Source organism: Medicago truncatula, chromosome 8, assembly GCF_003473485.1.
Source record: "Medicago truncatula cultivar Jemalong A17 chromosome 8, MtrunA17r5.0-ANR, whole genome shotgun sequence".
In the NCBI taxonomy this organism is placed as follows: domain Eukaryota; kingdom Viridiplantae; phylum Streptophyta; class Magnoliopsida; order Fabales; family Fabaceae; genus Medicago; species Medicago truncatula.
In genome coordinates this window covers 11,729,140-11,752,663 of record NC_053049.1, presented here as the reverse complement: position 1 = coordinate 11,752,663, position 23,524 = coordinate 11,729,140, and the positions used below count along the sequence as shown (strand labels likewise).

General features: G+C 31.4%; 2 protein-coding genes and 1 long non-coding RNA gene across 3 annotated transcripts; 2 read left to right on the top strand and 1 right to left on the bottom strand.

Moving 5' to 3' along the window:
- The first annotated feature begins 1,483 nt into the window (after positions 1-1,483).
- Positions 1,484-6,658, top strand: LOC25500908 (FT-interacting protein 3). Its single transcript, XM_013589409.3, has 2 exons — positions 1,484-1,659; positions 3,295-6,658. Exon 2 carries the CDS (start codon positions 3,342-3,344, stop codon positions 6,351-6,353), a length of 3,012 nt encoding a protein of 1,003 aa, XP_013444863.1. The 5' UTR covers positions 1,484-1,659; positions 3,295-3,341; the 3' UTR covers positions 6,354-6,658.
- A 2,100-nt stretch (positions 6,659-8,758) lies between these two features.
- On the top strand, positions 8,759-9,439 carry LOC112417313 (uncharacterized). The gene has a single exon (XM_024772866.1). The coding sequence runs from the start codon at positions 8,759-8,761 to the stop codon at positions 9,437-9,439; it is 681 nt and encodes a 226-aa protein (XP_024628634.1).
- A 5,188-nt stretch (positions 9,440-14,627) lies between these two features.
- LOC25500907 (uncharacterized) lies at positions 14,628-16,513 on the bottom strand. Its single transcript, XR_003007715.2, has 3 exons — positions 16,071-16,513; positions 15,074-15,183; positions 14,628-14,930 (listed from the first exon to the last, which is right to left on the bottom strand). It is a non-coding gene; the product is annotated as an uncharacterized lncRNA (long non-coding RNA).
- Positions 16,514-23,524: the final 7,011 nt, after the last annotated feature.

The following is a 23,524-nucleotide window of genomic DNA, read 5'->3' as shown; positions in this document are numbered from 1 at the left end:
ATGACAACACAACTTTCAATACAAAGTACTACTATATTTGACTCTTAACCAGTGCCTCGGGGGCATTGGTTAACATTTCCCTTATTGTCTTATATTTCGTATAATATATCGATATGGTCATCTCCAGAACACATTTTAAATAGAATGAACCACAATGATATATCTCATTCATTTTGTGTCAACCTTCCGGTTCTCATGGGAAAGGAGTCATGGTAATCTGGTGTCCGATTAGGAGTAAGTAGAGTTTGGTCAAAATTTGTTCCATTCAAGAACTAGACTCATATTCTCCTTAACAATTCATCATTTGATGTGACTCGTTAACCACTTGAACTCAATTGTTTGTTTTGTCAATTGTCGTTTTTGTGTGTCCATGGAAATATACTTTTCATTTCCAAATTCTCTTTTTGAAATAAATTTCAAAGTTACATACATAATACATGGCTAAATATGTTTTAGTTTTTACAAATCGCGAGCTTTCAAGTTTATTTCTTATTAAATTAGAAGTGTAAATTTAAACCTCCATAATATTACGATGTATAAGAATAATCCTTATTTTAAAAACTTTTTCATAAACTAAATAGTTTTAGTCCTCAAAATAGTCCATATAAATGTAAATAAGGACTAAAATTGAACAATTTTTTTTGAGGGACTAAACTTTAAAATGTATATTTTATAGGAACTAAAAATATTTTTATCCTAGAACATATACAATATTATTTTTATATTTTTTTATAAGAGTGTTTGTTTTTCTCTATTTGTTTTACTAATTAATAAGTGAATAAACGTTAGGGCTTATATTATGTGGGTCATCTAACTTTATTTATTAGTATCATTTTGATCTTATGTTTTGTTAAGGTATTATGATTAAATAATGACTGATATTATTGGTAACTGTTATGGTTCATATGTATGTGTGAAACAGAAGGACAAATACCCACATAACACAAACCCTAACATTTATTTGAATAAAACTAAGAGAAATGACTAAATGTATTAACAGTGAGAAACTTAGAGGATCGAAACAAATCAATTTTTAGTTAGAGGACCAATCTGATACCAACTAAATAGTTAGAGGATCAAAAAGATAATTAAGCCTAAAATAATACTCCCTCCGTTCCTTTTTAAGTGTCTTGGAGATTTTTTTTGTTTCTATTTAACTGTCACTTTCAAAGTTCAATGCAACATTAAATGATGTTTTATCAATATTACCCTTAATTATTTATTGCGGAGAGAGAAATATATGAAATAAGATATTAAATGAATAAAGTCATTATAGTAAAAGTATAATTTTTTTTTTTGACTAAGAGTAAAAGTATAACTTAATACATCAAAAGTAGTAATAATTATTGATTGTCTTAATTTATGTAAAATGTAAAAATATGACAATTAAAAAGAAACGGAGCGAAGTAGTTGGTACCAACCTTTTGTGGGGCACGACAAGAAATTGTTGTGACATTAGTGACCAATCGAAACCACATTTTTCACAAGTTCAACCTCAGTCAATGTAAGCATACCATACCACTTTCCTTTATCATTTTTATACTTTCTTAGAAATTCCATTTCCCCATCCTTTTTATTTCTAACACCCATTTCTCTGTTACTCACACCTCTCTCTCTCTCTCTAACTGAAGTTTCGGTCTTTAAAGCTCAAAATCTCAGGTTTGCTTTCCTTTTTTTCTTCTTGTTCTTCATTTTGTTATTTTTTTCCTGGTAATATTTTTTTATTTGTTGTTGGTTTTGTATGATGAGGGTTTTAATTTTTTGTGGGTTTTTAACTAATTTTTACCCTTAAAAAGCATAAATTTCTTGTCTAAATTTGCTACTCGGATTCAATTTTTGCTCTTTTAGAACCAAAAAAATTGGTCTTTTCTGTGTATGTGTGTGTTCCCCCTTTTTCCGCAAACATTTAATAGAAAATTTAGGTGAAGTTTCTTCACAAAAAAGTTGCTTATCTTCTCTGGGTTTTTTTATTTTTCTTTTTAATTCCACTTAATTTTCAATAAAATTGGATAATTATTTATCTCATGTGAAAACATGTTGTTTCAGCTGAAAACACTTTTTTTTTTTTTTTTTTAATATTATAGGAATATGAATGTGAATAAAGAATCATTTTTTGTGTGAAAGATTATTTTTTTTATTCCTAGTCTCTAAAGATCCTTGTCACATGATCTTATGTACTTTATATGACAAGGAGATCATGCATTTTATTCCTTTGTGATTCTGTATTCTTTTGTAAAATAAAATACTTTTTATTTTTTAATTTATTTTTTTATCTTATTTGCGTAAAATAAAAGCAAGGTTCATTTTGAGGGAGTGGTAGGTTAAAACTTTTATAATCTTACTATTTTTTGTTTGATCTTTAAGAATTACTTCCTTTCTATGATAAAATGTGTATTTCCTCTTACCCTTTTCACTTTAGATGCATGAATTATGGTATACCTTATTTATTTATGACAAGAACCTACCCAATAGTAATTTAGATCTCCTATTGCTTTCCTTCAAATATGCACACATGAACACATAATTTTAATATTTTGTGTATTTTGCTAAATTTCGTTTTATGTTGACCTTAGCGGTTCATTTTGACCGACAGTAGCACCGACAATTCTGATTGAAGGCGTGTCCTGTGTCCAGCACAACACTTGCGATTTTGTTCAATTAGTTTACTTTCTTAAATTATTACAAATGTCGTGTCTAGTGTCTGTGTTGGTGCTTCACAGATTTTGACTATTGGAAAAAGTGTTACTTATAACATTTCATGCTTGTCTTGATAAATATTACTTGGAACATTAGTTAAGTAATGTTTATTTGCTGAGGAACTTGCATTTTTTTAGTTGGATATTTGTGTGTGGTCAATGTGGTAATGCTATAGTCGGTTATGCTATCCATCTGGTGTGTTGTTGCCTTTTGTATCTTATAGAGAATTTGTCTGCTAACAAATTAGGATTTTGACGTCTAAATGTGTCATGGAATCACTATTATTGCTGGAATGCTTCTTTGTATATTATTGATAAACATAAACAAGTTGCTGGATTAAGGGTATGCTATTTGTCAACAAATTTCAAGCAAAACTCTTACCGATTCAGGGTTTAGTTTTCATATAGTGATGCTTATTTGAAAAATCATTTATTGGTACTTATAATATGCTATTTGTCGATAATTTAAGCCTATGGTGTAACCAAAAACCTTTACTTGCTTGCTACAATAATGTCGCTCTCTTTTCAATTATTCGTATATTGGAAATTTGTATCTGAGACTAGCAATCACAAGTCCTGTATATTTCTTTCTTTCCAGGTATAGCGTCTCTCTACCTAAGTCTTCCCTGAAGCTGATTATTAGCAATGAGCAATCTCAAGCTAGGTGTGGAAGTGGTTGGTGCTCATGACCTTATGCCAAAAGATGGGGAAGGCTCGGCAAGTGCTTTTGTGGAACTTCATTTTGATGATCAGAAGTTTCGGACAACTACGAAAGAAAAAGATCTGAATCCTGTTTGGAACGAGAAATTTTACTTCACCATTGCTGATCCAAGCAAATTACCAAGCCTCGCGCTTGATGCCTGTGTCTACCACTACAATAGCAAAAACAATAATCCCAAAATCTTTCTTGGTAAGGTCCGTCTCACGGAAACCTCATTTGTGCCACTTTCTGATGCTGTTGTATTGCACTACCCTCTGGAAAAGAAAATCACCTTTTCTCGCGTAAAAGGAGAGCTTGGTTTGAAGGTATTTGTTACCGAAGATCCTTCTGTAAGATCCACCAATGTTTTCCCTGATCAAAAACCCTCTATGGATTCAGATCAGCACTCAAACAAAGATCAACCACCGGTATCTTTGACAGATTCATTCCTGAACATGTTTTCTCGTAAGAAAAATGTGCCGAAGCACTCATTTCATAGCATTCCTGGTTCTAATCAAGAAGAACATAAATCTTCTCCTCCAGTAGCTGCAAAGATGGATGTGGACCATGTGAAGCATGGGATGAAATCTGGACCTCCTCAGAAAATCATGCATGCATATGCAGATTCGTTGTCTCCATTTGATTATGCGCTCAAAGAGACAAGCCCTTCTCTTGGAGGGGGACAAGTAATTGGCGGGCGAGTTATTCGTGGGAACAAGCCATCCAGCACCTATGACCTTGTTGAACCGATGCGTTACCTTTTTGTACGAGTCACAAGAGCTCGCGACCTTCCTTCAAAGACCGGGAGCCTTAATCCATATGTTCAGGTAAAAGCTGGAAATTTCAAAGGAACTACAAAGCATTTAGAGAAAAATCAGGAACCTGAATGGAATGAGGTGTTTGCCTTTTCAAGAGACAATCTGCAGTCAACTACGCTTGAAGTTGAGGTCAAAGACAAAGGTACAATACTAGATGAAACTGTTGGTACTGTGAGGTTTGTTCTCCATGATGTTCCTACACGTGTTCCACCAGATAGTCCGTTGGCTCCGGAATGGTATCAGATTGAAAAGAGCGGGAAAAAGAAAAAAGGGGAGTTGATGCTTGCTGTATGGTTTGGTACGCAAGCCGATGAAGCCTTTCCTGATGCTTGGCATTCTGATACACTCTTTCCTGGAGGAAACTCTTCAGTTTCTCATCATCAGATGCGATCAAAAGTTTACCATTCACCAAGATTATGGTATGTACGGGTTAGAGTGATCGAGGCACAAGACTTAATTCTGTCGGAGAAATCTCAAATGTCAGATGCTTATGTTAAGGTGCAGACTGGTAACCAGATTTTGAAGACAAAACCCGTTCAATCAAGGACCAAAAACATGCGTTGGGATCAGGAGCTGATGTTTGTTGCTGCTGAACCCTTCGATGAACCTTTGATTCTTTCCATAGAAAACCGTATTGGTCCAAATAAGGATGAGACAATTGGGGCGGTTGTTATTCCTTTGACCAAAGTAGAAAAGCGTGCTGATGATAGAATTATCCGTACTAGGTGGTATAACCTTGAACAATCCATGTCCTCTGCAATGGATGGGGAACAAGGGAAGATGAATGATGTGTTTTCTAGTAGAATTCACCTTAGTGTCTGTCTTGATGGTGGGTACCATGTTTTCGACGAGTCAACTTATCATAGTAGTGATCTCAGACCGACATCAAGGCAGCTGTGGAAGAAGCCGATTGGCGTCTTAGAACTTGGCATTCTAAATGTTGATGGACTTCATCCTATGAAAGCCAGGGATGGAAGAGGAACATCAGATGCATACTGTGTGGCAAAATATGGGCGAAAATGGGTCCGTACTCGAACTCTTAGTAATACTCTAGACCCAAAATACAATGAGCAATACACATGGGAAGTTTTTGATCCAGCTACAGTTCTCACTGTCGGGGTGTTTGATAATGGTCAGGTTAATGGTCCAGATAACAAAGATTTGCTAATCGGTAAAGTTCGGGTCCGAATCTCAACCCTTGAAACCGGACGTGTTTACACAAACTCTTATCCTTTACTGATGCTTCATCCTTCAGGTGTCAAAAAAATGGGTGAACTTCACTTGGCCATTAGATTTTCTTGTTACTCAATGGTTGACTTGATGCAATTGTATTTTAAGCCTCATTTACCGAAAATGCACTACAAAAGGCCACTCAATGTTATGGAACAAGAAATGTTGCGGCAGCAGGCTGTAAATGTTGTTGCTTCTCGCCTTAGTAGGGCGGAACCCCCGCTTAGAAAGGAGGTAGTTGAGTACATGTCTGACACACATTCGCATCTTTGGAGCATGAGACGCAGCAAGGCAAACTTCTACCGTCTGATGACAGTTTTTTCGGGATTTCTTTCAGTAGGGCGATGGTTAGGGGAAGTTTCCACCTGGAATCATCCTATGACAACTGTACTTGTGCACATACTTTTTGTGATGCTTGTGTGTTTCCCTGAACTTATTATGCCAACTATGTTTCTATACGTGTTTGTTATCGGGATGTGGAACTGGAGGTTCCGCCCGAGATGCCCTCCTCACATGAACACCAGACTCTCTTACACAGATGGAGTGACCCCCGATGAGCTTGATGAGGAATTCGACACATTTCCTTCCACAAAGAACCCTGATGTTGTGCGATGGAGGTATGACCGGTTAAGAAGTGTGGCTGGAAGGGTTCAAAGTGTCGTTGGAGATTTAGCTACTCAAGGAGAGAGAGTCCAAGCACTTGTGAGCTGGCGCGATCCACGTGCTAGTAGCATGTTCATGGCATTTTGCTTTGTGTCTGCTATTGTGTTGTATATTACCCCTTTCCAGATGCCTATTCTTATGGGTGGTTTTTACTTTATGAGACACCCTATGTTCCGGAGTAAGGTACCAGCAGCACCAGTTAACTTCTACCGCAGATTACCTGCCCTCACAGATAGCATGCTGTAAATGGAATTTGACCTGCTGACAGTGACAATGTTTGAATTTGGCATGGAGTTTTTGGCAGTGATTGTATAATCCTGGAAGCTATTTATCATGTCTTTGTTTATTTTGGTGTTGAGTACTATTGGTAGAGATCTATGTATAATTGCTGTGGAAAACTGTAGTATAGTTTTATTATTGCTTACTAGCCTTTCCTATAGTAGCATTTCATCTTATGCTATTAGGAACCATGCACAATGGAACTGGTTTGATGATGAAGGATCTTGTCAAATAAATTATGATGTTGGACCAATGAAATTCCGATTGACTCATATTGTCACTGTTTATTCACAGCATAAGCCTTCCAAAAAGATTTAGAGGTGTCAACAATAATTTTCAAGCAAAGAGACTAGTAATCATATTCTGCATCACAACCTTTTGGTAGAGTCATACTCATCAACAATAGAATTGCTCCAGTAGAATAGCTGATATTTTTTATACATGGATCAGCAATGAACATTATAAAAAATTTCTAAATATCATTTTCATTAGTTTAAGTTAAAATTAATTCTTTCTGAAGACTAATTTTGCTCAGCTTCCAAACGTACTTTTCTTTATTATCAATTTTATATTATTGACAAAATTAAAGGACAAGAAACTTGTACCAAAAACAAACCACAAGAAACAATGAAAAAAGTTAGTTAGTAGTACATTTGTTGGAGTTCGTATTGATCATGTGAATACCAAAACAGCCACAATATTGTTGGGATTGATGCTTATAAAAACAACAATAATGTATGTTTTCATACTTAAAAAAAATTGTGTTACAAAAAGAAAATGTTTCAAATGCATTATATTTTTAAGACACAAAATCAACGGTTTGGGATAACAGTGTAAGTTATTTATTTATTATTTTGAGAGAAGTGTAGGTTATTTTTTTTATTGTTGCTGCGACTATAAGTATATTATGCATTTGTATGTTATCATATTATTATGTATTTTAATGACAAATAGTTGTTAGATTAATATACGATGAAATTGACTCAAAATTTGATGGACGAAGAAGATTGTTGCTGAAAATATATTTATGGTCAGTAAATATATTTTTGTACCGTATGGAAGAATTGATGTAAATATATTTTTAAAGGGAATATTTGATGCAAATATATTTTGCACGGAAGGAGAAGAAAAGTATTTTCAGCGTGATATTTATTTCAAATTTACGAGTTATATTTCTCTATAAATTCAGATGCATCAGATGAAGTTGAGAGAGAGTAGAAAACAAGATTAGAAGCCAATAATAAAACTAGGTTGGTAGAAGTTTTCTCTTGGCAATAAACACCAGGGTTGGATTGAATCACCATTGATTCACCTTGAAGAAACATTATTAGAATTGAGTCTCTTGGTCACGGGAAGACTTTAGGTGAAATTAGATTTGAAGACTAATTCTTGTAACCCTTTTGGAATCTTTTGTAAAGTTACTCATAGTTATAGTGGAACGGAGAGCTGTAGAGTTGCTCTCTCCCGCATAGTAGTTCAGTATTTGACCGAATTGAATAAACAAATTTTCATGTGTTTCCTCTCTTATTGTTCTATCTTTTGATAGTGTTTATAACTATCATCCACATTATTTTAGTTGCTTGATTAATTTGCTTCACACATCAAATATTTTATTAGTGTGATTTATTTAACGAATTCACAACAATATACATACTCGTTTGGATATGAATTAGGACCTCCAACTCCTTTAAGTATTAGTTCAAACCACTTAAACTACTTAACCACCGCATGCTACTATAATCATACTACTATAATTTTTTGAAGGAATATATTTACTGTAGTCTTTTTTTTTTAAAGAATATTACTACAGTCTTATTTAACGTTTTCTTACTTAATTCAACAGTTAATACATGATAAATATATAATTTATCTATCTTTTGTAGAATATTACTTAATTCAACTATTATCTATCCTTTCTATTTATACCCAAATAACTTTCTCTATCTTGTTTCCATTAGAAAGACAAAAAAAAAAAAGAAAAAAAAAATCCTTCTCTACCTTTTTAAGCACGTGTAGTTGTTCTCAATTCATAAAGTAAAAGTAGATCATGCAATTCTTATCTTTGCAATATGTATTCTTATTTATTTTTCTTTTTAATTGACTTGTGTTGTAACAGGTCCTTCTCCATTGATTTTTCTTCCATGCTCAGAAACTAGCAAAATCAAGACAAGGTATTAGAAAAGAACACAAATCACTTTCATTACACAACTTAGTTCAAAGCAATCGTAAACTCACTCATGTTTGAAGGATTTTTAACCATGTGTTTGACAATCACATAATTTTGATTTCTATATCTTCCATTCTCCTCAAGTAATCATAACCTATTTTCTCCCCATCTTCTATAAACTTAGTATTTTTCCTAAGTCGCAAAAATGGAAAATTTATCAAACGACGTCCTACTCTATATAATAGTGATATTGGCATCCACAAGTGTGCAAGACCTATTCAATATTATGTTTGTTTGCAAATATTTGAAATCGGTTGCGGAGGATACCTTCGTGTACAAGAATGTTTCTTTGAACAAAGTTTCACTAGTCCCTTGGGAAACCAGTGAAAGGAAAGAGCGTTTTCTAAATAGGGTATGCCTTAGTCTCAACACCAAGTACCATTTTCGCATTGGTTGTCAAGAAATATTTTGCCCTATACCAAATATTTTAGCTGCAACCAAACATTTGACAATTGCAACATCACAAGGACATTGTGCAGCAACCTATGCATTGGCATTGCTAATGGTGTTCAAAGAGGATGGAAGCACCTTCGATGAAGGCACTCATTTGTTGACCGAGTTATGGAACAAACAATGTCTTTTAGAATGCAGGAAGCTAGTCCATGACATAGAGAGTAGAGGATGGATAACAACTCCAAGGTCATGGCCAACAAACTTTAAGTTCAATTTGATTTGCAAATCAAATGGTACTTGCAAAGAAGTCACATTGCGTAAAGGTGTCTGGGTCGTATTTTCTGAAGATGACTTTTGTACTGAAGACATTTGCATTAGTTGCCGTCTTGACATTGAAATCCGGTCGTTCAAAGCAAAATGTGGTTTTCATTGACCACCCGAATCTTAATCACATTAAGGCTCATGTTAATTGTTTTTTTTCATGATATTATGTTTTATTTTTATTAGCATGTAACTATTTTTTTTTTTTTTTTTTGTGTTGAGTTGAATGGACTGACCAGTAGTTTGTAAATACTTGCTATTATATTTTTTTTTTGAGAGAGTTGCTTGCTATTATAATAAAAGTGGAAAATATAGCGTAACGTATTTTGGCCAAAATAATTTTCTTTTAAATATGTAAAACTCATTTAATTACTTTTCCTAACAAAAATCGTATTTTGGCCAAAATAATTTTCTTTTAAATATTTAAAACTCATTTAATTACTTTTCCTAACAAAATAATAAGTTGAAAAATTGATTTATATTGTGTCCTTCAACAATTTCTTTATGTCTAAAGGAAGATAAACGATGATATTTATATATTTTTAATTTTCATACATTAGTTCATAATAAAAATTGATAAGTTGAAAAATTGATTTTCATACATTAGCATTGTTTGGCTAATCATGTGGGGAGTGCAATATTTCTCAACGTGGTGCCATTTATATATGAAAATTACATATGAATGAAAAACAAGCCGGCAACAAGTTGCACCACGAAGCATAATTCTATGATTATTACTTTTCCCTACCTATGGTCTTCTTCCGTGCCCTGTAAAGTTTTCATAAATGCCCTTGTACATTCCGGATTTTAAAATTCGGATTCATGTTTACTATTTCGGATTTTATAATCCGGATAGTTCTTATGTATAATCAGCCATCAGACTATCTCGCATTTCAGCAATTTTGAGTTTTGCTTTTAAAAACAATAAAAAAAACTAAGTAAAAAATGCTAAAAACCTGTCAAATAACACCAAAAAAATTCTAAAAATCAAATAAAACTAATACAAAATTTTCTGAGAATATGAAGAAAAAAAAAATGAAAAATGGGTCTAAACGATGGAATTTTTGATTTTGTAATCCGGAAACTTCAAAAAATAAGACGTGTTACATGATGTTTCCGGATTACATAATCCGGAACAGTTCGGATTATATAATTCGAACTGTATCAGCAGAAATTCTAAGCATGTTTTTAACATGGATAGTCATTTTAGGGATAATATTAATCTTCCTAACTCTCATCCTTCCGTTTTTGGTCATTGTTATCTGTTCTTAGTCAAAAATCGGGTTTTCGGGCTACTTGATCGGAATGCTCCGAAACTTCCCCAGAAAATCAGAAAAAATTCAAGGACCATGACTCCCATAGAAGGGACGTCTTACGGGACTCCGCCCCTCAAAATCCAAAATTCCATCGTTTAGACCCATTTTTAATTTTTTTAATTTTTCATATTCTCAGAAAAAATTCGAAAAAATTTGCATTAGTTTTATTTGATTTTTAGAATTTTTTGGTGCTATTTTTATGATTTTATTTGACAGATTTTTAGCATTTTTTACTTAGTTTTTTTGTTGTTTTTAAAAGCAAAACTCAAAACTGCTGAAATGTGAGAGAGTCTGATGGCTGATTATACATAAGAACTGTCCGGATTATAAAATCCGAAATAGTAAACATGAATCCGGATTTTAAAATCCAGAATGCACAAGGGCATTTATGAAAAATTTACAGGGCGCGGAAGAAGGCCATGGGATGGAAAAAGTAATAGTTATAGAATTACGCTTCACGGTGCAACTTGTTGCCGGCTTGTTTTTCATTCATATGTAATTTTCATATATAAATCGCACCACGTTGAGAAATATTGCACTCCCACATGATTAGCCAAACAATGCTAAATTTTGCACGTCACGTCGTTATAGTAGTCAATAGAACCGTGGTTTAAGTTTTGTATGAAATATTAATGTATACTTTTTTTTATAAATGGCATACTCGTGTAATGCAATAGAAAATTACCTGGATGAGAGAACAATCAATTCAGTTTCACTCTCTTTCTTCTCTTGCTCTGCCAGTTTTTCACATAAACGAACTGAATTGCTCCGGGTTTGCAGGCTATCAGACCTCTTATTCTTTTCAGCCATGGTTGATTTTGTTGTTGTTTTTTTGTAGAGAATTAGGTGCTTTTTTGATGTTTTGGTGTTTACAAAACACAGTCTTGCTCTTTTGTTGATAATAAGAAACTGCCCCAAAAACGTGTTAATAAAACACAACCTTGCTATTTTTTTTGCTAATAAGAAACTGCCCCACTCTTCCTTCAAAAAAAAATAACTACCCACCTTCTTGTCATATGAGCGACCACCTTGATCTTCTTGTTATTTTTTACTAGTTACAAACCCGTGCTTTGCACGGGTTGAATAACGTATCTTGTAAAAAAAATTATTCCAAAAGAAATATTTATCAAAATATTTATGAAAGCTCTACCAAGTCTTGATTCATGAAAAGAGGATATACTTTGTTCATGAAACCAAGAAATCATGATCATAATTAAGTTGAAACTACTTGGAACCAATGCAGGGTAAAGAACATAGAAATAAATTTGAACTTCATCGAGTTCTTTCTATTTTTTAAACAGTTTCACTTATCACCTATAGAAGTTGAGATTTTATTAGATATGATTGTTGGTAATGTTTTTTTGTATAATTAACATGAACTTTCTTACAATATTATTAGTGCAATTTATCTATGTATAAACTTCCTAACTCAACTCCTCTGGAAGCTCTATGAACATGTAAGTCAAACATTTATTCAGAAAAAAAAAAATTGATTAGTATCAGACGGCCAAAGGACTAAAGTTTAAAATAGTAATTTTACCACCATGACAATGATAATTTTTTTCAATCAAAAAAGGGTACCACCATTCCTATTCCTCAACTATACCATCAATTGTACCACAAAATATAAACGTATCACTCACCCTAACTTCCTTTAGTTCTGCAATAGACTTCTTTGGATGGAGATGCAAGAAATCTTCATCTATCGATGGTTTACCCCTCGGACCAATAAGCGGCACAATGGGCTACTTCCGATTGAATTAACATCCAAACTGATACAATATGCAGAAATTGAGGCGTAAACAAACGCAACACATACATATTTAATTAATGTGTATCAGAATCTGAACATATATTAAAAATCACGACAATCCAAATAAAATAACTAACCCTTTCTTAAATTCAGCAGCCTCTGATATATCCGGATTGATCATAATTCGGGTAGTATTCACTACATTTTGCGGGGATCCATTCTCTACAAAAATTCAACCAATGAAAAAACTTATAAGAATATTCATACATTAAAATTTCAAAATGTTTAGAAGAAATAGACCAAAAACACACCACTGAAAATCTTCACTTTTGTGAATTGCATATCCAGCACATGCAAACCTTCATCAACTTTGGCCATGAGTTGTTTCAAGTGATCCACATAATCTCCAAACAGAGCAATCTCACATTTTCCACTTGTGACAAAAACCAAACAGAAGTTTAAACGATGGTCCCTTCTATAAACAAAACGAAGATAAATCTTAACATGCCTCATAAAATAAGATATCAACATGTGATCAGTTAGCTGAAGCAAAATCATCTTGGTGATCTTCCCATCCTTAATATACTCCCTTATCTCCGATATTACAGTCATTAAGCCAATGTCATCTAAACAACAAAAACGATTAAGAAAAGAAAGAGGTAATCATAACAAAAAAGGAACAATAACAAAGGGAAGCATAAGGAAAATAAGCAAATTATGAAGATATGTAGATAACTCTATGAAAACAACAAACCAATCAAATAATCGTTGTCCAGGGTTTGATGGTTAACCTCAACTATATTAGTCAAAGTTAATCCAAACATGGGAAGCAAGGGACCCTCAACAACACTCACTTTGGTCCTCATATGGAAAAACAACTTATAAGTATGGGTAGTTGTCTTGTACAAACCACTGTTTGGAGCAACTGAATTCTAATCTTATAAACGCATAATTGCTTGAATTCTAATCTTCTGATTTTGCCAAAGACATGTCCTGAAAATGCCCTCGACGACAATGTAGCACCTTTTTATTATACTCTTTAAGGGGCTGACACAAAGCATTATAAAACTTTGATGCATAAAAAGTGTCTCTTTCACTCTGATCAAGAAAAACTGATGCAACTATATAGTAAACATTTTAATGTTTTTCAACGATTAAAATTAGGTGTCATTGCATGAAAGTTATATTATGTAGTTCGTAACACCATTGTTTCTACAAATGTGTTTTCATGGAATGCTATTAACATTTTTGTCTTTAAACGTATGCAACATGTTTTAGCAATTTTTTACAGAGATGTTAATTTTCATTTGTTTCAACAATGTTGATGCATTTTTTTCTAAGAATATTGGTTAAGATCATAGACGAATCAATTGGGTGACATAATGCACTGATAAAGTTAATATTTTCCGTCCTATACAAGCAATTATAAATAAGAGTTTAACCGTTCTTGTTCATTGGTTATTATATTCAACCAATTATTTTTTTTAAAAGAGGCATAAATAAAAATCATAAATTATGATCAATCTTATGTGTTTCACATACTAAAAAACTTTAAAATTAAAAAAAAATGTTGTTCAACTTACATACATGATTTCTTTATCAGATTAGATTTTGGAAACAACCATTAGTTTATAGTTAGAACCAAAGACAAACAAAAAAAAAACTTTCAAAAAAAAAAAAAGAACTAAAGACAGACTCAGCAAAACACCAAAGACAACACACTTAGACCAATAAAAAACTTTTTTTTTTGAAGGGGAACCAATAAAAAACTTGTTATGCTTAAGTGTTGTTAAAAAAAAAAAAGTACAATATTTATAAGAAACACTACAGCATTTATCCTTTATAGCAACAGTTGAAAAACGTTGCCCGAACTATGAAAATCGTCCCCTAAGAGAATAGGAAACGCTTTTCAGGCGTCTCCTATGCGAGCGTCGCCTATTATCTATGGGGACGTTTTTTATGATCTTTGGGCACACTTTTAGAAAGCGTCGCCCAAACCTTGCGAAAAAGGGACGCTTTTTCATGGCATTTAAGGCGACAACTTTTAATTGTTGCCAAAGTTGACTACAATTACTAACCGTTGCCTTAGCGTAGATTAATAATCAAAAACAAAAAATATAGCTAAATCTTTTAGGCCACTTTTTTTTATAGTATTAAATGCAATTGTTTTATAAATTAATATATAAATATGGTCGATTATAATAAGAATTCTTGGTACACGAGTTCAATCATTGAGTCAGCACATAACACTAAACAAAATATCTAAAATTACTTAATACAACATCCAGGCCTAGTAAAATACATATATAGTTCACCCAAATTTAAAGCTTTCAAGTGCAAGCCTAAATAAAAATTCGTTCAATTCATTCAACTGTCTTGAAATTCACTTTTATCTATGATGTCGTCTTGAAATTCATCACCTACGACATTCTCTTGAAATTCATCTTCTACGTCTTCCTCTTGAAGTTCATCACCTATGTTGTCCTCTTGAAGTTCATCATCTATATTGTCCTTTAAATCATCTTCAATGATACCTTGTTGCATAAGAAATTAAAACAAAATACATCAACCATATAGTGTCGGTTCAATGGAAAATTAGGACGCAGTCAAGAGCTATACATCACATAAATAAAAACAAAGACAAAAGAAACATGTCATCTTGAAATTCATCACTTACAACATCCTTTTGAAATTCATCTTCTACGTCTTACTCTTGAAATCCATCACCTATGTTGTCCTTTTGAAATTCATCATCTACATTGTCTTTTACATCATCTTTAATGATACCTTGTTGCATAAGAAATTAAAACAAAATACATCAAACCATAGAGTGCCGGTTCAAGGGACAATTAGGACGCCGTCAAGAGCTATAAGTCACATAAATAAAAACAAAGACTAAAGAAACTCATTCACCATAAATGAACAATTGAAATGATTTGAATTTAACCTTATTGAATCTTGAACCAAACCTCTTTAACAACAATAAAATCCATCAATATTACTCAACAAAAAATCCATAAATACTCGAATTAGCTTGTCCTCATATAATAAAATCTCTAACACTCTTTATGATTTAAACCTTATTGATACTTGAGGTAAACTCATCAACAATAGTATCTTTTACAATATCAAACCATAGTGTAGCCACCAATAATTCCTTAAGATAGAAATTAGAATATTAACAATATTGTCAAACACTAAATAATCATGTAACTATATCTTTAAGATAAAAATTAGACTAATAACAATATTGTCAAACACTAAATAATCATGTAACTATAAACTACATACACACACATCTTTATCCAACCTTCGAGCATTCAATGTAATACGAATTAAATTAGAGTCTTGGCATTTTTCTCAATTACAAATTTAACTTCAAGTTCTCATTATAAACAAACATAATCTAAAATAGTTTTGAACTCAACCTACGTCAAACAAGGCTACAAATTTGACATATGTGTTTGGTTAAAGAACCACTCACCATCAAGAATAACTACATTCAAAGACCCAAGTCATCAACTGCTTATGTTATTCTTGAGTTAAATGAATTGATTTCTAAGAACTAACTCACACTCACACATGTTTAATTAGTGTGTTAATCCAAAAATCCATAAATAAACATAAAAACTCTTAAAACATAATTTAGAGAAGTGAAAGAATATGGAACTCACCCAAAAGAAGAAAAATGATGAAATTGCCGCGAAAAAGTTTTCCGGCACGGCAGCAAGGACTCCGATGCGGTGGTCACTGGTGAAGTTGCACTGATTGTGAAATAAATTTAGGGGTTTTGTAGTGAATCTCATAGGGAAAAATAATATCAATTTAGTTTCTGAAAATTGGTCCATGGTGGCCGGGAATCTAAGACAGATGGCGATGATTGAAAATTTTAAAATCTCATAGATCTAGAAATAAGAGGGTGGTTTTTAAATAGAAAGAAGTGAGAAGTTCAATGGTGTTGGTTTTAACAGCCATGGAGGTGGGCGTGCGGTGGTGGGTTACCGGAAAGGTGGATGACGGTGGTTGGTGGTTTCAACTTTAAAGGAGAAAGAAGAGGCTACTTTGGTTCTTCTTTAGAGAGAGAAGTAACAGCAACAAATAAATGAGAGAGGGTAGTGTCGTATGCTTTTAATGGAAATAAAATAATTTAAATGATTTACTACTATTTAGAATAAGTGTGTTTGAAAAGTCAACCATTCAAAAAGAAATTGAAATTAGATAATGAAGTGGAATATTTACGTTAAGTATAAAAGAGTAGTGGAAAATCAATTACACCATCGGATCACTAATATAAGAAAAAAATTTCTTTTTATATTCAATTAATGATGTATGTGACATATAATAAAGATCACATACATCATTAATTAATGTGTCTAAAAAGTGGATTTTTGTTTATATTAGTGACCGGAGGGTATACACTCTAAGATTCCAAGAGATTATCAATTAAATTTCATCTTTCGATTTAAAGGGTTAGAAAGAGACAAAAAATTACTAAAATACTCTAAAAAATATAACAACAAAAATAATAATATTAAAAGAATCATTTAAACCCAAATTAGATATTGAACTCAACTGTCCTCGTGAGTTTAACTCGATTTATAAAAACAATGCATATTATATGCAAGGTTTGAGTTCAAATCCTGAACACCACAAAAAAAAATATTGAACTCAAACTTAATAAAATACACCATATCTTTATTTTTGACAAAAAATACACCATAACTAAAATTATTATTTCTTTTCTTAAAAAATAATAATAATATATTTATATCATATATAAAGCAAATATATGGTTTTTGAGTTGCTTTTCATTTTTCATTATACCCTTAAACAAATTTGTCTATAAATTTCTTATTGGTGCTGTTTAAAAATAAAAGAGTTTATATTATAGGCTAAATTAGATCATGGGTCTTCTAAGTTTGACGTTTGTAAAAGATAAGTCCTTTAAATTATTTTCTTCACACATAAGTTCTTCAATTCCTGAATTGTTTGCACTTATACCCTTTCCGTTACAAAAATGTTAAGGTGTTTGTTAAGGGATGATGTGACAAGTCCATGTCAACAAAAAAATAAATATTTTATTGACAAAATTACATTAGGGATCCTTTATCTTATTTATTTATTACAGTTTGGTCATTTATCTTTATTTTTTCTTGTTTAGGTCTCATATCTCTCATAAAAGCTTGTATAAATCCTTTTTCTAGTTTTTTTTATTAAAAAATACACAATTTTATTTTTCAAAATAATTTTGATTAAAAATAAAAAAATCCATAAATAAGATTATCATGTTCAAAATAAAAATATATTTTTTCAAAATCTTTTTTCTAGATTTTTTTATTTTTAAAATAAAAATATATTTTTTAAAATTAAATTATGTACTTTTTTAATAAAAAATTAAAAATATACCTAAACGGGAGTCCTCGTGAGCTTACCTCACTTGGTAAGGATAATACATATTTTATGCAGGGGCCGGACACCCCATTTATTCACCTTTAAGGTGAATTTCTTTAGCTACTAGGCTACTTTACCAAAATAAGAAAAATGCATAAACGGAAAAAAACAAAGATAAAAGACCAATATGTTACAAATAAATAAGATAAATGACTCATAATGTAGTTTTGCCTATTTTATTCAAAACATATATGTTATTTTTTTTGTCAAGAAAATATATGTTAATATTATATTACATGTAAAATTAATATTTTTTTATAATGTTTGGAGGGAAGATTATTTTCTCTGCCCCAAAACATATTTGTTTTTTTGATGAAAAAGTATGGAAGGAAGATAGCCACAAAAAATAAGATGTTGCTGAAATTTTTATGCAACATAAAGAATTGCAGCCTATTGTTAGAACTAATGTATCACTAAAAATTGTCCCCAAAAGTATTTAAGGGGACAATTAATGATAGTTGCCAAAATAATAATAGAGTAACGCTTCAAAAACGTCCCCAAAGGTATTTTAGGGGACGCTTTTCATTGGTTGTGAAATTTGTTTTGGCAACAGCCATAAATGGTTGCCATAGCAGGTTTTTGGGGACGATTTTTACACGTTGGCTAAAAAAGTGTTGCACAATAAATGGTGTAGTGACTATGTATTTGAAACCCATAAATTCCACTCTCATTAAAGTTTTGTTTTTTATGTTGTTAATGTTTTGAAGTTCTGAAGAAAACAACAAGCACCAGAAACAAATTGACCAGGGAGAGAACAGCAACCCAAAAACTCCGCATGAATCTGAGGCTGAATCAAAAAGAAAGTTGTCAAAATTCAAATTTATGAAAAGACAACACATCCTGTCATAAAAAGGAACATTTTCTCTCCCAAAAATGATTGCTACATTAACTACCAACCAGTGAATTTAACTGGAATCGAAGGGATCACAGACGGTGTTGCTATCCCGGAGGTTATCATTTTAATTTCACTAGATATTTAATCATTAATACTTCTATGTAATTTAGTTTAATATGGATATTTTTTTTTTTTTTACAGTATTTTCCTCTATTGATCAAGCCGTTCCTGTATTTGATCATGAATGATTTATCATCGGCATCTTTTGTTGCATATATATTTATTGTTGATGAAGAAAATCAATATGGGTATGTAACTTTATTTTATTTGATTCATATATACAACTGTTTGATTTCATCATTTAATGTGTTACTGATACCCACGCAGGGAGGAAATATCGGCTAAAAGTGAACTTCGGGTTGTAGCATATAGGAAAACTCTCAAATCCTTAATGCCTAATTGCTGGGTTGACCAAGAGGTACATTTTCATACCAAATCCAGATCAAGAAAATTTAAAAGACTAACCTTAGCTGCTGCTTTTAGTGCATCAAGCTGATGTATTTGTTCATATGCCTCAACAACTTCATAATTTTGGCAGTTAGCGCATTTACATCAAATCCAATTTGGTAATTTGCTAATTTTGGCAATCAATCTTTTGTGTTGTAAACTAACACAAGAAGAACAATGTGTCGGAAAATTATATGTGTGGTACCTTCCCACAACATTTTTGGTACAAACTCTACATATATGTTTAGTTTCTATTTTTATTAATATTGCAAACTTAGAAATTCATTTATTTGATTCAAAACTTTGTGTTTCACATAAAAGCAATATGCATTTGATTGGGAGCGCAGTCCTACGGTAGTGAGGAAGCGTTATGAAAAAGACTTCTTCGATAAAATAGAGAACGCTGGAAAGGTGAGATTTGTGTGATATATTCCATAATACTCTGCCATTTTCAAATAGACATGCACACTAATACTTTAGTTTTCTAAATGTTTTTTTACAACTTTTGCAGATTTTCATTCCTATTAATGACCAAGGTGTACACTGGTATCTTATGGTTGTTGATTTTGTTGAAAGAAAGATATATTTGTTGGATTCATTACCGTGTGCAAACAGAAAGTTGCTTAGACAAAGAGATGTATTGAGAGTGGTATTTATTATTCAGTATTATTTTTCTATTTTTCTTTCTCTATTCTAACGGATACTAAAGTCAAATTTACTACACAGGCCTTATTTTTGGAGGAGATGTTTATTCATAATTCATTTTATGATTGTGGAATCAAGTTAGAGAACCACCTTATCTCTAATTTCCCAAGGCAGAGATATGGCTCGTAATTATCTTTCATCTACTCTTCTTACATTATAGTGAACAAATCTACTATTGAACTTTTAGTTTGTATTCTTCTGAATTATATGAAAGAATGTGGCTGGCTAGATTATTATGCTCGTGTAGAAGTAAGCCCTTTTTTACTCTCTTTTTTGTGAACTTTTTTTTTCCTGCGTCAAACAAACTTAAAAACCATTATAAATTTTATTCTTTTGGTTTGCAACTTTAAGGTTTATTTACTTTTTATATTTAACTTTTTGACCATAAAGTAGTTGTTAAATATTTGTAATTTTTAATCTAACATTTTTTATTGTTTACAATGTTGTCAGGTTCGTCCCGATTCAAGAATCAAACTTGCCATTGATCTCGTTGATAGTAGTTACAATGAAATGAAGGGAAAAGTTATTGAAAGAGCTAATAAACACCGGATGAACATCGAAAAAATGAGGAATTCAATTGTCAAACATTGATCATAGTACTTTGACTTTGATGTTTTGGTTTTTTTTTTAAAATTTTGGCTACATGTTTTGGTTTTGGTTTAGTTTGGCACTGCAGCCTAGACAAATTTATTTAAATGTTTTAATTTGGTATTTCAACTTAGACAAACTTATTTATTTGAATCTTTTAATTTGGCAATTCTGCCTAGACAAATTGATTTGAATAGTTTAACTTGGCAATTCAACTCGAGTACATCTCATTTATCTTGGATTTCTACTTGAATAGTTCTATGTTTATAGTGGTGATTACAAAATATCAATATGTCGATTTCCATAAGACTATGGTGCAGCGACACGGCCACAAACAATAAGTGTCATGATAATTTGTTGACATTATTAGGTATTAGGTATGTAATTTAATAGTATATATTTACCTTATTTTTTGAATTACATAATATATTATAGGCTGAAATACTACATTTCTGACACTCTTTTTTATTTCAATTTAGACACTTGTTATCAACACATTGCATTCTTACTTGCACGAATTAATAGTTTGATGGAAGATTTTTTTGAGGGAAATAGTTTAATGAAAGTTAATCGCTAAATTGAAAATTTTATGAGTAGATTAAATTTATGAAATTTTTATTCTCCATAAATTCTCAAAGAATTCAATTCAATGATGATGCATTTGAAAGATCGCACAAATAATTGATTAAATGTTATATAGTTCTTGTATAATTAATTTTTAATACTTGAATAAAATCTAGCCGTGATGTTTTTTTTTATATCTATTTTAACTTATTCATAGTTAATTGAAAATTTTCACAAAAAAGATATGAAATAGTTAATTGAAAATTTTCACAAAAGACATGTGAAATTTGATATATAAATTTCCTAAATTTGTTCCTTAATATTCTAATAAAGCATTATTTTGTTATGTGAAATCTTAATGTTTTACGATAATAAGGGTGTGTTTGGTAAAAATAAGCTATAAGCTAGCTGATAGCTGAAAATCTAGCTTATTAAAATTAAAGTGTTTAGTAAAATTAGTTGTTGAAATGACTGATAAATATAAAATGACATAAAAGAATATATTTGTTTATTTTTATTTCTTTATAAATCACATATATGATTTTTTTTCCTAATTTATTTCTTTTTAAATATCAAAATTTATTTCCAATTACTTTCAACTCTAAAATAATGAATGTGCTTTATGAACTCAATTAACATTTTTTATTCAACAAATTTTCATTTTTTGACAAATTTTATTTAACTAAACTAGCTTCACAATTTATTTATTATTATATTATATTTAAAATTAAATACTACATTAATTAAAAGCAATGTCATAAACAAAAGTGAACAACAAAATATAAAAAGAGTTAGGATCCGTTGACACCTGGTGTCAACGAATTCGTTGACACTAAATCTCAACCGTCTAATTTTTTAATCCAAAGGTAATTAATAGCTCTCTAAATTAACCCACGTGAGTCTCTATTTGGTTAGTGTAGTTCATCAAACTTAATTTGAAACACAGCCATATCCACTCATCAGATATCGATGTGAAATCAATCAAGCTTCATTCACCTCGATTAATTTCTCAATTGAATTGCAACCTAACTAGATATTTCATGTAAAATTTATGAAATCAATTATACATAATTTTGAATGAGTGTGACTCCATGGATGCAATTTAAGGTTTAGGAATGAGTTGCACAGATGTCGCCGATTTAATAATTGGAATACTAACAATTGCATATCTGAATACATATAGATAAAATCAACTGTGTTGTTCGGTAAAATAGAAAACTCTTTAAATAAAATTAAACTTGTAATTGTTGATCCGTATGAACGCACATGCTATAATTTGTATTTTTTTTTCTTTTCAAACTTTGTTGGTGAACGCACAATGAAAAATTTAATGTTAATGGAATGAAACAATTAATCTATTGTATTTCTTATGGCAATTGATCAAAAGTATGGCTTTCTGCAAAAACACCGTAAGCATGACCGAGTGAGTTCAGAAAAAGAGGGGTTGGTTTCTGTTATCCACTGCTGAGTCCGTATGTTAACAACTAAAGTGAATATATGTTTGCCGTTAGATCAGAAAATTGTGTGGACAAGATTTGGTGTCAACGAATCCGTTGACACCTGGTGCCAATGGATCCTAACTCATATAAAAAAGTATACTATATAGAGATCTCGGTAAATTATGTCATGAATGAAAGATACTAAAGGAAATATTATTGTTTCATCGTGATCCTCAAGATATAACACATTTGTAAAATTGAAAAAAAAAATCGAATATCAGCAACCAATGCTCCAAATGATAGAATAGAATATTTGTCATAATTAGTTTTAATGATTTCCCTGTAATTATGTTGTAACATAATTAGATAGTTGACCTACACTTGTATATATACATTCTATTCGGTATTGAGAAAGGCAAGCATTCCATTATCTTACACCAAACGAAATAGATATTCATGTCAGATAATCTAATATTGCAAACAAGTCAGCCGTGCACGAAGCATGGTAGATCAATCGACAAATATAAAAAGCCTCGAAGAAGAAAATGAGTTAAACGAAAGATAACCTTGAAAACTCTAAAAGAATCGTATAGCATAATTGATATTTAAGTTCCAGAAGAACCGATTAGGTACCTGCAATTTATGAAAATAAAGAGATCTCGGTAAATTATGTCATGAATGAAAGATACTAATGGAACTGAAATGAAGTCAATGTTGACGATCTTTTTGAATATAACGTAGCGTTGTATGTGATAACTGATAAGTAATAATGAGGATCTTGAGCTGAAGTCTATTAAATATTATAGATAAATAAAATATCTACAAATAGAAAGAGATAATTCGAGTGAAATCAAACTCAAACTCATAAAACATAATTTGTTTGGAAAGATAGTCCGCACACTTAAAGATATGTGAAATCAAACTCGGGCCATAAGCTAGCTTTTAGTCCTTATCAAACACATCCTAAAATTAACGTGTTTGATAAATTTAGTTGTTGTAAATATAAAATGACATAAAAATACATTTTTTTTTGTAAATT